The sequence below is a fragment of the Dasypus novemcinctus genome, chromosome 17 (assembly GCF_030445035.2).
Source record: "Dasypus novemcinctus isolate mDasNov1 chromosome 17, mDasNov1.1.hap2, whole genome shotgun sequence".
Lineage (NCBI taxonomy): Eukaryota > Metazoa > Chordata > Mammalia > Cingulata > Dasypodidae > Dasypus > Dasypus novemcinctus.
In genome coordinates this window covers 58804284-58819196 of record NC_080689.1, presented here as the reverse complement: position 1 = coordinate 58819196, position 14913 = coordinate 58804284, and the positions used below count along the sequence as shown (strand labels likewise).

The following is a 14913-nucleotide window of genomic DNA, read 5'->3' as shown; positions in this document are numbered from 1 at the left end:
AACCCTTTATATATTAAAAATAGTTATACCATTATACAAGTGAGGAAACTGAGGTTCAGAAAGTATAGATAACTTACCTAAGGTAACATAGTCATAGCTTTTAAGTGGCTACCCATGTTGTTTACATTGTACCTCTTTTATCATTCAACCTCTGCCATTTTTTATTAAAGAGGGGGTATTTAAGGGAATGGTGCAAGACATTTAATGATTGTGGGATTGTTTTCTGAGATAAAGCATTATATCTCTGCTGGAATTGAAGCTATGTTAAGAAAAAAAAGAGATTAGAAAGAAATATGGAAAGTGGCCAGATTTGATGCTACAGTGTAGTATTTTTTGAGTACTATTTTTTCTTTTCAATTTTTGTGCAATGAATTCCTATTGGGAAAGACAACTCTTGCTGAATGTCTATAACACTGACATCTTTTCTGAGTTCTGAGTACCCTAAACTCATGTGTCTAAAATTAATTGTTATTGTTGTACCCCACTGCACCCCCACTTGCATTATAAGGAGTTCAAGCCTGGATGACTGAAATACAAGGTTTTCTTTGAATCTAGCCAGCAAGGAGGGAAGACCCAGTTATTTCCTAAGTCACATTGATTCTTTCCTCAGGGTTTCTACCATTTCCATTACATTTTCTCTATTCTCATCACTGTCGCCATAGTATATATAGACCCTGCCAGCTCATGCCTGTACTGGTGGATTCGCCACAAGCCTCTCTCTTTACTTCTTAGTCCATCCGACGTGTCCTCATCACAAGATTAATCTTACAAGTGCCACCTTCTTATGTCCCTGTTCAGTAAACTTCAGTAGCTTGCCAGTGGCCCTGCAGGAGGGCACATATTTCTTAGCGTGGCCTGTAAGGTCCTTCAACTTCTGGTTCTATCCTGCTTCTTCTTTCCCTATATTCTTTTTTTTTTTTTTTTTTTTTTCAATTTTTTTTTAGGTACCAGGGCCAGGGATTGAACCAGGGCCTCGTATGTGGGAAACCAGCACTCAACCACTGAGCCACATCAGCGTCCCTGAGTTGGTTTTTCATTTCTGTTTACTTGTTGTTTGTTTTTTTTGTTTTTAGGAGGCACGAGGGTGAACCCGGGACCTCCCATGTGGGAAGCAGGTGCTCAACTGCTTGAGCCATACCTGCTCCCTCCCCTTACTCTTTGACAAGGTGACCTCTACCCTGTCTGTCCAGTTCCTCCTTCCCTGCCTCGGAGCATTCTCTTTCCTTTCTCCAAGACCTTTTTAAATGGCACAGACTATCTCACCTGGAATGCCTTTTCCTCTTTTCCCCCTCTCTATCTAAATTCTGCCTTGCCCTCAACTCAAGTCCTCAGGATCACCTCAGGTCCTGCCTCTTCTCCAACGCTTCACAAGGCTGCAGCCCCTCTGATCTTTTCTGAGCTTACTGTCTGAACCATTCATTTACTACTTAAGCTGCCCTGCACTGTGGTTTGTATGTATATATGTTTGTGTGTTTTCTCAAATATTTTTTTCCTGAGGGTTTTTTCTAGGTTCAGAGAGGACAGAAGCTTAAAGGACCAGGAAGCAGGCAATTGATCAATAGGTCACATGAAAGTAGATATATAACTACTATATACTTTGTTATTTCTTTTAGACTAGGATCCAACCAATATCAGAAGAATAAGTAAATTGATGAAATTTGGGTTTTGATTATAATTTTCAAACATATGCATTTGTTTAACAAGACAGAATGAACTAAAGAAGTCAGGAGCATGAGTGTGTAGCCTCCTAGGTATCAGACTAGGATGTGTTGCTGTGCAAGACATACAGCATGAACTTCAGGTATCCTTTGTTACAATTCAAAGTCTTCATTTTATAATAGAGGTGAAGAATTTTAGGAATGTCCATGCTTCCCTTTCTTAGATGGGAAGAAAAAGGCTATACTGTCTGACTTGTGTGAAGAATAAAAATTTTGAAACAATAAAACTTTGGTAGTGGAGGGGGAAATTATGCTTCCTAGCTAATGTTAAGCTATTTTTAAATAAGTTGATATATGTTTGTCTTAGGGTATATGTTGGAACCAGACCCTGACAAAAGGCCAGATATTTACCAGGTTTCCTACTTCTCATTTAAACTACTCAAGAAAGAATGCCCTATTCCGAATGTACAGGTATGTGAATGGTGCTTTTTAGGGGAAGTAAGCATTATCAAATTGCCATTTATAGTTCCAGGGGTGTTGATTAGCCTTGTAAATGAATATAGATGTTCTTTGCTTTAACTACTAGGAGGCATTCAAGCAAAGCTAAGTATGAGGCAATTGCTACAATGAGAATCCAATTTAATTATAAATGTTATTTAATTATAAAACTGAAACAATTACACTGAAAAAAAGAAAAGCCCTAGGGACTGAGTCGAACACTTTGGATGATAGTCGGCCGACTTCAGGTCTCGTCAATTTTTGCAGTTCACTGAGACCCACCTGCCTGTTGTTTTACCTAGTAGTGGCTAGGCAGGGTGCTTTTCTGAGGCCAGGCCATGGAATTGCCCCATGCCTGTTGGAACTGAGAGCCTTAGTCCCTTTTCTCCTCCCTCACACCAAAGCTTCCGTCACTTGGCTTCTGCTCTTGGCCATTTAGAACTTCCCCTTCTTTTCCTATACCCTCCTCACACCCGCCAGGATATACTTAGTAAGCCTAAATTCTGTACTCAGGTTTCAGGTTTCAGAGTACCATGCTTGCAAACATCCTTTTTTTGTTTTTGCAAACATCATATTTTTCATGATTCAACACTCTGAAATATTTTACTAACGGATTCCACAATAAACTAGGTTTTAATTTGAAATTTTCTTGCTAGTTTTTCAAATAATAAACTTTTGATGTCACTGTTGGGGTTTGAGGATATGATGAATAACAGCCCTCTTTCACTCTCGTATTTGGAATCAGATGTGGGACTAATTTGGATGGAACTCAGAATATTGGCTTTATTACTGATAAGGATGAATCAGAAAACATGGCTTGACAGTCAGGCTCCCTCACATTAGATGCACATGACTGAGCAACAAGTGCCTGATTCCTAGGGCAGGCTCTTCCACAAAGGAGATAGACAAGGGTGAGCCAGGTGAGCTCACTTTTTTTCCCTCCCACTCTCCTCACTGGGGGTAGGAATGTCTGAAAGGTGAAGAAACCGGGAGAAATTTTCTATCAGAAATTTCCCCCATATGGAAACAGAAGGGAAATGGGAAGCCCCTCCTAAATGCCCATTTTGTAACTGATTCTCTGTCAGGTTTCCCAGATGAAAACGAGAGCTACCTGTACACTCACCTGACCTAACTTTTCTTTTGCCGTACCATTTTCCCTTCATAAAGTTAAACAACATGAAATACAATTGGAAGCATTCAGACTGGTATCTACTTTAAGAAAAGTAAACTTCACCACAAGTCTCATGCCTTATGGTACTTGTTCACTAGTGATAAGCAATTGTTTTGTTGTTAGGGGTGGCAGCACTCCTTCAAGAAGCAATTTTAGATGGATGGTACGAATCCAAGCTAGAGGAACTCTGCTTGGTTCATCACCTGAGTGGTGCCTCATATTGGGAAGAGGTGTTGGCTGAGCAACCAAACATAGTGGATGTCCATAGGTTTTTCCCAACATTCCAACTAGGAGACTGAATGCACCCTGGTTTGGCACACTCCTCAGCTGTGACTTCTCTACAACCCAGCTGGGAGTGAAGCTTGAATAATATGGGTTATAGACATCTCTTCCATCCCTTTCTTAGCAACACTTTTAAGCTGTGCTGTAGGTACAGAAAGTTGCTGAGATTGAGCCCCAAGGACTTGACCCTGGAACAGAGGGTGAAGGGGGTGAGGAGTGGGCTGGGTGCAGGCTGCTCTCACCTCTTCGCAGATACTTTGCCTCCGTGGCTGGGCCTGAGGTTGGTGGAGTATGCATTTGGTTAACTTCCCTTCCGTCTATCAGATCAGGCCTGGAAGCCACTCCTGAAGATCCCAATGTATTTCCAGTCAGGCTGGTTATTTATTTATAAAGAAACCTACAATCTTCCTTTTCCCCCCGTTCAATTCTATAGAACTCTCCCATTCCTGCAAAGCTTCCTGAACCAGTGAAAGCCAGTGAGGCAGCTGCAAAAAAAACCCAGCCAAAGGCCAGGTAAGAAATGCTCTGGGGAGCCCCTGTCTCACTCTGCTGCTGCTGCCGCAGTAGCAGGGGAGAATGCCTCGTGTTTCTTAGTTCTTGTTCTGCCATGACCCGGAGGCCGAGGCCACACTGAACAAGAAAAATAAGCTCTGTCTCCCCTAGGCAGAAACTGTTCTCAGGGAATAGAGGAATATAATGAAATATTCTGATTTACATTTGAAAGAAAATTGAGAACTCTAGAGCCGTTTGTTTCCCTCACCTGGGATTGGTGCAGGAAGGGGTGTTCAGAGATGAGTCAACAGCAGACTTTAAATGTTGCCTAGTACAAGGGTGTCTTAAACCAGGGCCCAGGTGTTTATTTAGCCTCATTCCCCTCATCCTCCACCTCCCCTTCCTTCTTCCTTTCTGTGGCTCCAGCCGCATTAGGCAAATGCAGGTCAAGGCATGGAGTCCACCCACAGCAAAGGGCCCTGTGGGCGGAGTGGGTGGAGCTCAGCGGTTGAGTGCCTGCTTCCTGTATATGAGGTCCTGGGTTCAATCTCCGTACCCCTGTGGGTCTTAGCTAATCCCTTTTTTGTCACTTGGGGCCTTCCCAGAAGCAGATGCTACAAGAGTGTTAGACAAGCCGGGATTTTAAAAGGGGAAATGCTCCTGTGAGAGAAAATAGGAAGAGAGCTAGCAAAGGCTGGGAGATGCAGCCTGACTGGAGAGAGGGGCCAGGAGGCTGGGTGGAAGGGAGGAAGACTGCTGTGCCACTTAAGGGAATCTTTGACGAAGGTGTCGAGGAGTCCTTGAGCCTGAGTTGGCCGTCAGAGGAGTCCCCGCATCTCCAGGAATTGGCCTGCCTTAATATCAGTCATTGGCTGGAAGCAGCATGTGGGATGCATGGCCTCAGGGCAGACCTAGCACTGCAGTTGGGGCACATGGTCATTTACACCCCCTAGAGTTGAAAGTCTGCAAGGCACTTTCTCCTGGCTGCCACCCTTCCAAATGGCAGATTGTGGGGCTAGCCCAGGAAGATGTTCGTACCCCTCTTTTTTCTATCACACTCTCGTGGCAAGGAACTGTTAGTGGCAGACTGTAGCAACAGAGTACCCAGATGGGAATATGTGAATTTGAGCAGGACAGTAAAATTCTTAAAAATTCTGGAACATTTATAGAATATCTGCTGTGTGCATAGAGCTACTCTAGTGTGGCTCTAAAGTAAGGGGACTTTGGTTTTTAACAAACTTGGCACACCATGTATATCATGTTGTTACTTTCTAGCCCCTTGATTTCTTAGGTGAATAATTTTGCCATGCTTACCTCTTTAGGACTTATAGCTGATGTAGCTTATCTTTTGGGTTCATGTCACCTATACTTGACCTAAAAATGGTTGGAGGCTAAGCAGGGATCCCTCTCCCCGGTCCCACAGAGCATATACATTTATAAGAATCATAATAACCACTGACATATGTGGTGAGGGATTTCATTTGCATTAACACCTCTCAGGACAGGAGACCAAATATGATAACGCAAATGAATGTCCTGAGAGGTGTTTCTTCACCTGCCATCCCATTTTTTAAAATAGTCACTATTTATTGCAGCATCATATATACCAGGTACTGTCCTAGATTCTTTCCATAAATAAAAGGATACATTTTTTTTTCTTAAAACAAACCTATGAACTCATCGTTATTTTCATTTTACAGATGAGAAAACAGACTTAGTATTGCTTAGTAAGTTGCCCAAGGTAGTTAGTTGATCAGCAGCTAGTGAAAGGTGAACTGCAACTCCAGAGTCTATGCTTTCCCTACTCTGCATATTAAATGATTTGCGCAAGATCACAGCTAGGCGTGGATCTCTTGGCTGCAAAGGCTGTGTTTTCTTGCAGCAGACTGAGGTCCATACAGGTAGCGTGCGTGCTCCCCAACTTACAGAACGAGTTGGGCAGTCATTTGTGTATCTTCATATCTGTCTTATAAATTAGGTCTTGTTTTCTCCATTTTGCACTTAGGGAGCCCCATCTGAAAGACATTAAATGACATTCCCATTGTCACACAGTTAGTTGGTGGACAACTGGAGCTCAAATTGTTTTGACTACAAATCCCGTTGTTTCTAAGATATTCCCCCACAGGAAACTTGTGGGGGGAAATCTTAGCATTTGGATTTCTATAGAAATCTGTTCACTCCCTCACCTTTGGCTTTATCTTTTTTATACCTTTCTCTAACATCTGTCCCATTTTCCTTCCCACCTCCCTTCCCCAGGTTACAGCCTCCTCCTAATGTGATAGTTTTAATATTGCCTGTTTTCTACTGAGCACAAGAATAGTTTTCTAGCAGGACTCAGAAAAGCCTCTAGGTCCAGAATAGACCTTCGTTGGTGGTATGTCATGGGGAAGGACATGGGGCCAGTTGTTTTGCTTCCTGTTATTTCATGGGGGCTGTGACAGCTATATTTTGGTGATGTTCATTCACTTGTTGATATTGTCCTTCACCTCTGCTATGCTCCCTAAAGCGCAGTTTCAGAGCACGGCCAACTCTAATCTGAGTTAGGTAGTAGACAGCTGCCTGGCCTGCTAGTAAATAAATGGAAACCAGCACCTGGGCTTCACCATCTTCACACAGAGCTGTGTTCATTTGGATTAGATTTGGCTGTGAGTTACAGAAAGTCCAAAATAACAGTGGCTTATACAAGGGAGATGTTGTTTTTTTTCCCCTCAAGTAAACAAAGTCTGGTGGTAAGTAGTCCAAGGCTGGCATGGCAGTTCTGCCCTACCAAGTCCTAAAGAACCTAGTCTTCAAGCAAACCACTCTGCCACCCTATGGTGTGGCTATAACGTCACAGACCAATATGGCAGCATCCCTGTTCCAAGAAGCAGGATCAAGAGGCGCCAAAGAAGAGAAGCAAAGGGATTACAGCAGTATTTCGTAAGATTTTTAGAAATGGCCACATAAAAATTTGCTGACATCCCGTTGGCCAGAACTTAGACAGATGGCCACACCTAGTTGCATGAGAGTCTGGACAGTGTGCATTTTACACTGAGTGACCCTATGTCCAGTTAAAAATTTAACACAATGGAAGCATGTCTATTGGAGGAAACGGAGTTCCTGTAACACTCCTCAACTATTTGATCTTGAGTTATTATTCCTTGAGGGGAAAGGCACATCCATCCTCAACTCTGCCGACCCCTTCCCTCTATTCTCACACTTTAACATGAATTTTTTCTTGTTCTTCTTTTACTTTTCTAGACTGACAGATCCCATTCCCACCACAGAAACTTCAATTGCACCTCGCCAGAGACCTAAAGCTGGGCAGACTCAGCCGAACCCAGGAATCCTTCCCATACAGCCAGCCCTGACACCTCGAAAGAGGGCCACAGTTCAGCCTCCACCCCAAGCTGCAGGTCAGTAACTAGACTGGTCTGAAACTTGGTATACCTCTTTGTGATCAGGAATGATTTCAGGGCAATAGGGAGGTCTTAGGAAGCATGTGCTCGTGTGGCACATGAAGAATGATGTTTTCCTTGAGGAGAAGGAGATGAGCTGTTGTTGAAACTATATGGCAGGTGACTGGCAAAAGGGGAGATGGATCTTCCAGACCACTGAAGAATGTTCTCTACTTTTCCTGGTCTTGGCCCCTATTTTGTGGTTTGGTCCATTCATCCCATTTCTACCTCTTTATTTCATGTGCTGCTTCTCTTTGCTTTTAGAGAAACACACTCACCTCTTTTTGACACTCACAGGAATTGTTTCTTTAATACTTTGTCTCTTCAAGTATCACCCCTCCATGTTTTGGTTTTCTGTGTCTAATGAGATGACTGAGCTTGTTTCAGAATGAGGATTGATCCATATTGTCAAGTAACCGACCACAGCCAACCTTCCCCAGCAGGAAGCTGCTCTTGGTGAATTTGGTGGCCACCTACTTCTACCCAGACATCCAGATTGGGGTTGTGTACTTAAACATAAAACACCAAAGAATGCCTTTGTTATGCAGCATGCCAACAGGTGCAGAGATTGTGTTTCTATAAAGTAGCATCAAAGGCCAGTCATGTATGTAGATACTCAGGGTGCTGACTAAAGGAGTAATTGACTAGGTTCCATGATCAGTGAAGGAAGACTTTCTGAAGGAGGCAAGTATTGAACTTTGTTACTGAACCTGGTTTTGAAAGATATAAAGCACATAGTTTTGCAGGAGGAAGGAAAGATGATCCAGGTGGGGGCAGAACATGTACAAGGACAGAGAGAAGCACCTGGATCTCCAGATCATCAGCCCACTTAGCATGCCCTCTTTTTAGCTCTGGTAAGACAGAAAGGCCTTTTTATCTGGAAGAGTTTTGAGCCCTTATATGGAGTTTATTCTCATTGCAGGACCCAGTGGTCAGCCTGGCCTTTTAGCCAGTGTTCCCCAGCCAAAAGCCCAGCCCCCACCCAGCCAACCTCTACCACAGTCTCAACCCAAGCAGCCACAGGCTCCACCCGCCCCACAGCAGCCGCCTTCCTCTCAGGCCCAGGGGCTACCCACGCAGGCCCAGGCCACACCTCAGCACCAGCAGCAGCTCTTCCTCAAGCAGCAACAGCAGCCGCAGCAGCCACAGCAGCCACAGCAGCAGCAGCAGCCACCCCAGCAGCCAGCGGGCACTTTTTACCAGCAGCAGCCGCAGCCGCAGCAGGCTCAGACTCAGCAGGTAAGGTGCTCGGAGAGCCTACCAGACCCTTATTTGCATATCTGAGTCATCACTGAGAAAAGATTCCTTAGCTCCAGTAGGTAGAGAGCTAGCAACCATTCTGTCGTAGATATTAAAGCATGGAGAAGTGCAATGATCTCTAAAAGCCCTTTCACCTTTCTTCTCAGGCCATGAGAATTCTTCAACTGATTCAGAAACCTGAGCGAGGGAGTGATTTTTTAAGACACTTTTCCTAACGTCACTCCAACACCATTATCGTCATTTTGAAAAATAATAGTACAGAGCAGGTGTAGGTCAGTGGTTGAATGCCTGTTTCGCATGTATGAGGTCCTGGGTTCAAAAACGGGTACCTCCTAAAAAAAGGAAAAAAAAAAAACAATAGTACCTTAATATCATCAAATGTCTAGTCAGTGGTTAACTCTGATGTCTCGTAATTTTTTAGGATCCAAGCAAGATCCATATATTGTATTTAGCTAATAATATCTTTTTTTCTCATTATCTTTTCATATACTTCTATACATTTTCAAGTTATGAACCTAAATTCATTTTGGATTGTCCCCCTTTATGCCCTTTTTTATTTTCTCCCCCTTTATTGAAGAAACTGGGTCGTTTATCCTGTAGAATTTTCCACATTCTGGATTTGGCTGATTACATCCCTGTGGTATTGTTATATATGTTCCTTTGTCCCTGTGTAAAGTGGTAATTTCTTGAGGCTTGATCAGTATTATGTTCACTTCAACAGTATTAGTTCTTCCTATTGCATCCCCTCAGGAGACAGACAATGCCTGACTGTCCCCTCTTTAGGTAATATTGATGTCCATCGGTAGGTTTAGGTGTTACTGGACTGATCCATTCATTTAATGCTCTCCAGTAGCCTACCAGCTATTGCTGATCATTTCTTAAATCCATTCATTCATCTGGGATGGCAAAATGGTAATATGCTAGTATTTCCTGTCCACTAAGGCTATAATTTTTCTAGTAAGAACTTTCTTTTAAAACTATTTGGTTATTTGAGGTACTGTTTGTACTGAAAAGGCAGGATAAATGCTTGATTCTTTCCCTTTGTTTACCAGTTTTCAGAATAGTGAGTTTCTAGCATCATTAAAGGTGAACAATAAATTAAAAAGTACATTGAAAAAAGTGAACAGTGAGGCTGGTGTGAGGTTTTTTGATTTTTGTTTTTTGTTTTTGTTATTATGAACTCATGGATTTTAACATAGTTGATGTTTCAATATATTGCAGTTTTTTAAAAAAATGTTTATTTTAGTGCTCAAATTTTTTGTTGTTGTTGAAATCTGTTCCAGCTTTGGCCAATGGAAGCCTCTTTTTAAAAATGGTTATTATTATTAGAGAAGCTGTGGGATTACAGATTTACAGAAAAATCATGCATAAAGTACAGGGTTCCTATACGTCACCCTATTATTAACACCTCACATTGGTGTGGTCCATTTGTTAGAACTGATGAAAGCACATTCTTATAATTGTACTATTAAGTATATAGCCCATGGTTTAACTTAGATTTCACTATGTTATGCAGTTCCCTGGATTTTTTTTTTAAGTTTGTTCTACCATATATGCAACCTAAAATTTCCCACTTTAATATGTATAATGCATTGCTGTTAATTATATTCTCAATGTGGTGCCACCATCACCACCATCCATCACCAAAACTTTTCCATTAGCCCACCCTGTCCTCTGGTAACCTGTATTCTAGATCTAACTCTGTGGGATCATATCAGTGAGATCACAGAATATTTGTCTTTTTGTGTCTGACTTGTTTCATTGTAGAAGCCTCTGTAGGCTTCTGAGTTCTTTGAACATGACTCCTATAGCCTTAATGGTTTTCTTGCTATCTAGTATAATAAGCTGTTTCTGACTCATTCTGTCCTGAACGTGAAATCAGCCACTTCTCCATGCAGCTTGGTTTCCTTTTAATGGAAATGGTATTTAGAGACCACACTCTTTGTATTTGGGGTAGTCCCTTGGTAATTGTTCCTAGGCCTTTCAGTGCACAGTGAGGAAAAGTATTTTGTTTTGTTAAGAGAATATGCATCATGAATTTAGATTGATATCTAACAACTTGGGGTTATAGGGTTTTTTTTTAACTTCTTGGATCTTGTATTTCTATTTTTCTCATCTGAAAATCTGGATTCCTAACATTAACATAATTATTAATTTATAGTTTCAGGATAATGCCAATATGATTACTGAAATAATTTAAAATTTCTTTGCCCTTTTTACCCTTAGATGAGTTAGTACATTTTTCTAAGAAGTTTAGCCATGAGTTTGATACACAGGTTTATTTGTTTCATTTTTGTTTTGATTTTTAGTTATTGCTCTTTAAATTTTGGTTTGATTTTGTTTTATAAATATATTAAAATTTTCTTATTTCTAGTGTTAAGTCTGTAAAATTCTATCTCCTCTATCCTGTACATGGAGATATTCCATATTCCTACTTACAACTTGAGAGTATTCCATCTGAAGCATATATCATAGTTTATTCAGTCAGTCCCCTGTTAATACATATCTGGGTTGTTTCCAGCATTTTGCTGTGATCCAAGGCAGCTATTTTTGAACAACTATTTCTTTGCTAACCCTTTAACTTTTCCCTAGTTGACATATAATATCCCCTTGGTTAACTCTTTAAGTAACAGTATTTGGGATGTTTAAAGACAAGGTCTTGACTTTTTTTCACCAAGTAGGCCCTTATTTGAGCACTTTGTGTGCCTGGCACATAGTCCCTGGCAGTGGGGACTAGATACACATATAAGAAGTGGTCCCTATCCTTAGGAAGTTTAGAAGAGAATAGAACTTGAAAGAGTTGTGTTGCCGCCTTTCTCCACCCCTCCTCCCCTTCCAGCTACCGCCGTCCTTCCCGCCAGTCCCGCCCATATTGCCAATCCACAATCTGCCCTCTTCCCCAGTAACTGCTTACCTCAGGTCTATCCATCAGCTTCAGCCTGTCCACAGCCGCCCCTTAGCCAGCCCTCCCTTCATTACACCCCTCCCTCTACCCAACCCTATATAGCTAAGTGTACTTCCGTAATAAAGCAGACCTGTTCTTGCGCTCAAGCGGTCTCCGTGGTTTTTCCCCAACCGCGCGTCCCCCACGCCTGGAGAACCGGTGCTCCCTCTTGGGGCACCCCCCGCCGGTGGTTCGGCAGGAGCAAGCCCCCCCGACTCTTGGGCCTGAGCGAGGACGAAACCCTCTCGCTCAGCTACAGAGTTGGTTACCAACATAAGCCCAATATCATTAAGAGTCAAAGAGTATACTGAGTATTTTGACGTTTAAAGTTGGGAGAGGTTAAGGATAGAGTTTTTGGGAAGTAATTTGCAGGAGGGCTTGAGATGAGTCTTCATAGATGGATTGGCATTTAAGTTTTCCTTTTCAATTTATCATTGCCTCATCCATATTCATGTACAGAAGCATTTTCATCTTGGCCATTTCCAAATTGCTTTATCAAAGGGATTACTTCTGAGAAGAGAATAGTAACTGACTCTGATTGGAAGATCATTTCTTAGCTTATGTCATTCTCCAGCTTATGGAGTCACACAATCTTGAGTCAGGTACATTCTGTCGTGTTAGGCGTAGAAACCCACTTGGAGGCCCGTTCGGTAGTGCGGGAGGCAGCACAGTACGGTGGGTAGAGAATGGCAGTGAGGTCCTGCTGTTTTTATTTTAATGCCTTTAAGGCTCCCATCATGAGTTTTTTGTTTTGTTTTGTTTTTTAAATATTTATTTTATTTTATTTCTTTCTCTCTCCTTCCCCTGCCCCCATTATTTGCTCTGTGTCCATTCACTGTGTGTTCTTTTGCGTCTGCTTGCATTATCAGGCGGCACTGGGAAACTGCATCTCTTTTTTTGTTGTTTTTGCGTCATCTTGCTGCGTCAGCTCTCCCTGTATGTAGTGCCACTCCTGGGCGGGCTGTGCTTTTTTCACACGGGGCAGCTCTCCTTGCAGGGCGCACACCTCGTGTGTGGGGCATGGCACTCCTTGCAAGCGGCAGCACTGCACATGGGTCAGCTCATCACACGGGTCAGGAGGCCCTGGGGATTGAACCCTGGACCCTCCATATGGTAGATGGATGCTCTATCAGTTGAGCCATGTCCACTTCCCCAGCATGAGTTTTTAAGCCAAGCTAAAACAGACTTCTATGTGTCCTTAATTGTGGCTTCTAGGATTGGTCTTAGTTGTTACTGAGACATTTGTTCTTTATGGAATGTGCTTCTGGAACAGGCTTTTAGTTACAGTTTTCTCTTCTTTTCTTGCCACTTTCTCCCGCTCAGTTTCAGACAGTACATCCAGCAACACAGCCACCAGCAATCACTCAGTTTCCTGTAGTGTCCCAGGGAGGCTCTCAGCAGCAGCTGATACAGAACTTCTATCAGCAGCAGCAGCAGCAGCAACAGCAGCAGCAGCAGCAGCAGCAGCAGCAGCAGCAGCAGCAGCAGCAGCAACAGCTGGCTACAGCCCTGCATCAACAACAGCTGATGACTCAGCAGGCTGCCCTGCAGCAAAAGACCACTGTGCCCGTGGTACAGCAGCCCCAGGCACAGCTGCCTACAGCCCCACAGCCACCTCCCACCCAGGAGCCAGCGGTAAGAGTCAACCAGGGCTCAGAGCACAAAAGCAGAAGAGGAGCTTGCAGTGGGTTAGGGAAAGGGCAGGAAAGAGGCAGCAGCAGCTGGTGACAGGGGCCTCTGAGTTAGGGGTAGGTTGCTTCTCCATTCTCATGGTCAAAATATTTGATCCTTTCTAGGCATATCCAAAGACAGGATAAGATATTCTATAAAATGTAGAGGTTTATAAGAAATGATTCTAGGCTACTGATGAAGACCAACATTCTTATTTATCAGTCTAAAATTAGGCTGATTGTCTCTGTTGGTGCCACTGTTGAGCAGTCAAGGACCTAGCGAGGATTAGAACTAATTCCTTTCACTTCGTTAGGGAGCAGTTTGCTCCACTGTGGCCTTTTTAGTCTCTGGAGGTACGCGTGGGCCTACCTCTACCCTGAATCCTGACAGTGTTGTTTAATCTTTTCGTCTTGGATGGCATTACTGGTCACACTGTCTAAGTCTACCATGAAGTACCCTTTAAGGCCTGCTTGTCTGTGACCATGAACCATGGCCTAATCCCTCTGAGCATCAAAGCATCTGAGTATCCAATTATTTGAGTCACCTTGTCAAGTTAGAAGTTGGGCATGTCCACTTCCAGATAATCAAGTATAGCATCAAAAGTCCTACATCCTCTCCTGATTGACCTCTTCAGTTTCAATATCCTCCAGCACATGGTAACCTTGACCTTTAATAAGTGACCTTTATTCTGTACTCAAATTTTTCTACTTATCTCCCCAATTTTATAGTGACAGAAATAGACATTTTACATACCCAGCCGATAGAGTATCATCACTACTCTCTTATTTCCAGGGAAATCCAACTCCTAGACAAACGAAAGAAAAGTAAGAAGCCATCTTTCTGAGGTTTGAGTTCTAATAGAGTTGAGCTGCCCATCTTAACCCAGAAAAACCTTCTTCCCTTCACAAGGAAACAATGTTATAAATAGATTGTCTTCTTTAAGTCTCAGCTAAGTGCATGTTTAGTGTCTTTGCACCTTCTTAACTGAAACAGCTCTTCTTGCTGCAGGAATGTGATACACAGTTACTCTTTGGGTTTTTTTTTGGGGGGGGGGCTCTTTTTTTATTGTTCTTTTTTAATAGATAATCTTTAGATTTTTTAAGAATAAAAAAGTTTCTCTTATTCATAGAAAAAGAGGTTTTTTTGTTTTGTTTTGTTTTAAATACAGTATGATAAAGTTTGAGTCCAATCCCCTCGTTTTATGGATTTGGAAACTGAGGCCCAGGCTAGAAAGTGATTGCCCAAAACAGAGTTACAGTAGCAGAGCTGGATAGAGAACCAAAGAATCCTGGTCACCCTTCAAGGATAATAACAAATGCTCACCCAGGGTGATGAAACAGTCAAGTACAAGCTGACCACACTTCCTATGAGGTTCCTTTCTGCTTTGCCTGGATAAAAGTGTTCACTCTGGTGGGAATGAATGATGAATCTTCTCCATGTTCCCTGGAAGAAAAAATACTTGGAGCTCTTTGCTTATGGATAGTTGGCTGAGGAGACAGA

General features: G+C 42.6%; 1 protein-coding gene across 24 annotated transcripts in view; it reads left to right on the top strand.

Moving 5' to 3' along the window:
* Nucleotides 1-14913, top strand: part of AAK1 (AP2 associated kinase 1) — a 177367-nt gene that overhangs the window by 116728 nt on the left and 45726 nt on the right. For all 24 annotated transcript variants that reach the window (XR_011646125.1, XR_011646124.1, XM_012518216.3 and 21 more), the window contains exons 9-13: nucleotides 2026-2129; nucleotides 4043-4122; nucleotides 7342-7496; nucleotides 8461-8777; nucleotides 13066-13377. Coding sequence is in view for 22 of the 24 variants with exons in the window: in XM_012518216.3 (XP_012373670.2) it covers nucleotides 2026-2129; nucleotides 4043-4122; nucleotides 7342-7496; nucleotides 8461-8777; nucleotides 13066-13377 (968 nt within the window). In the remaining 2 variants the exon portion in view is untranslated. The remainder of the gene's footprint in view (nucleotides 1-2025; nucleotides 2130-4042; nucleotides 4123-7341; nucleotides 7497-8460; nucleotides 8778-13065; nucleotides 13378-14913) is intronic.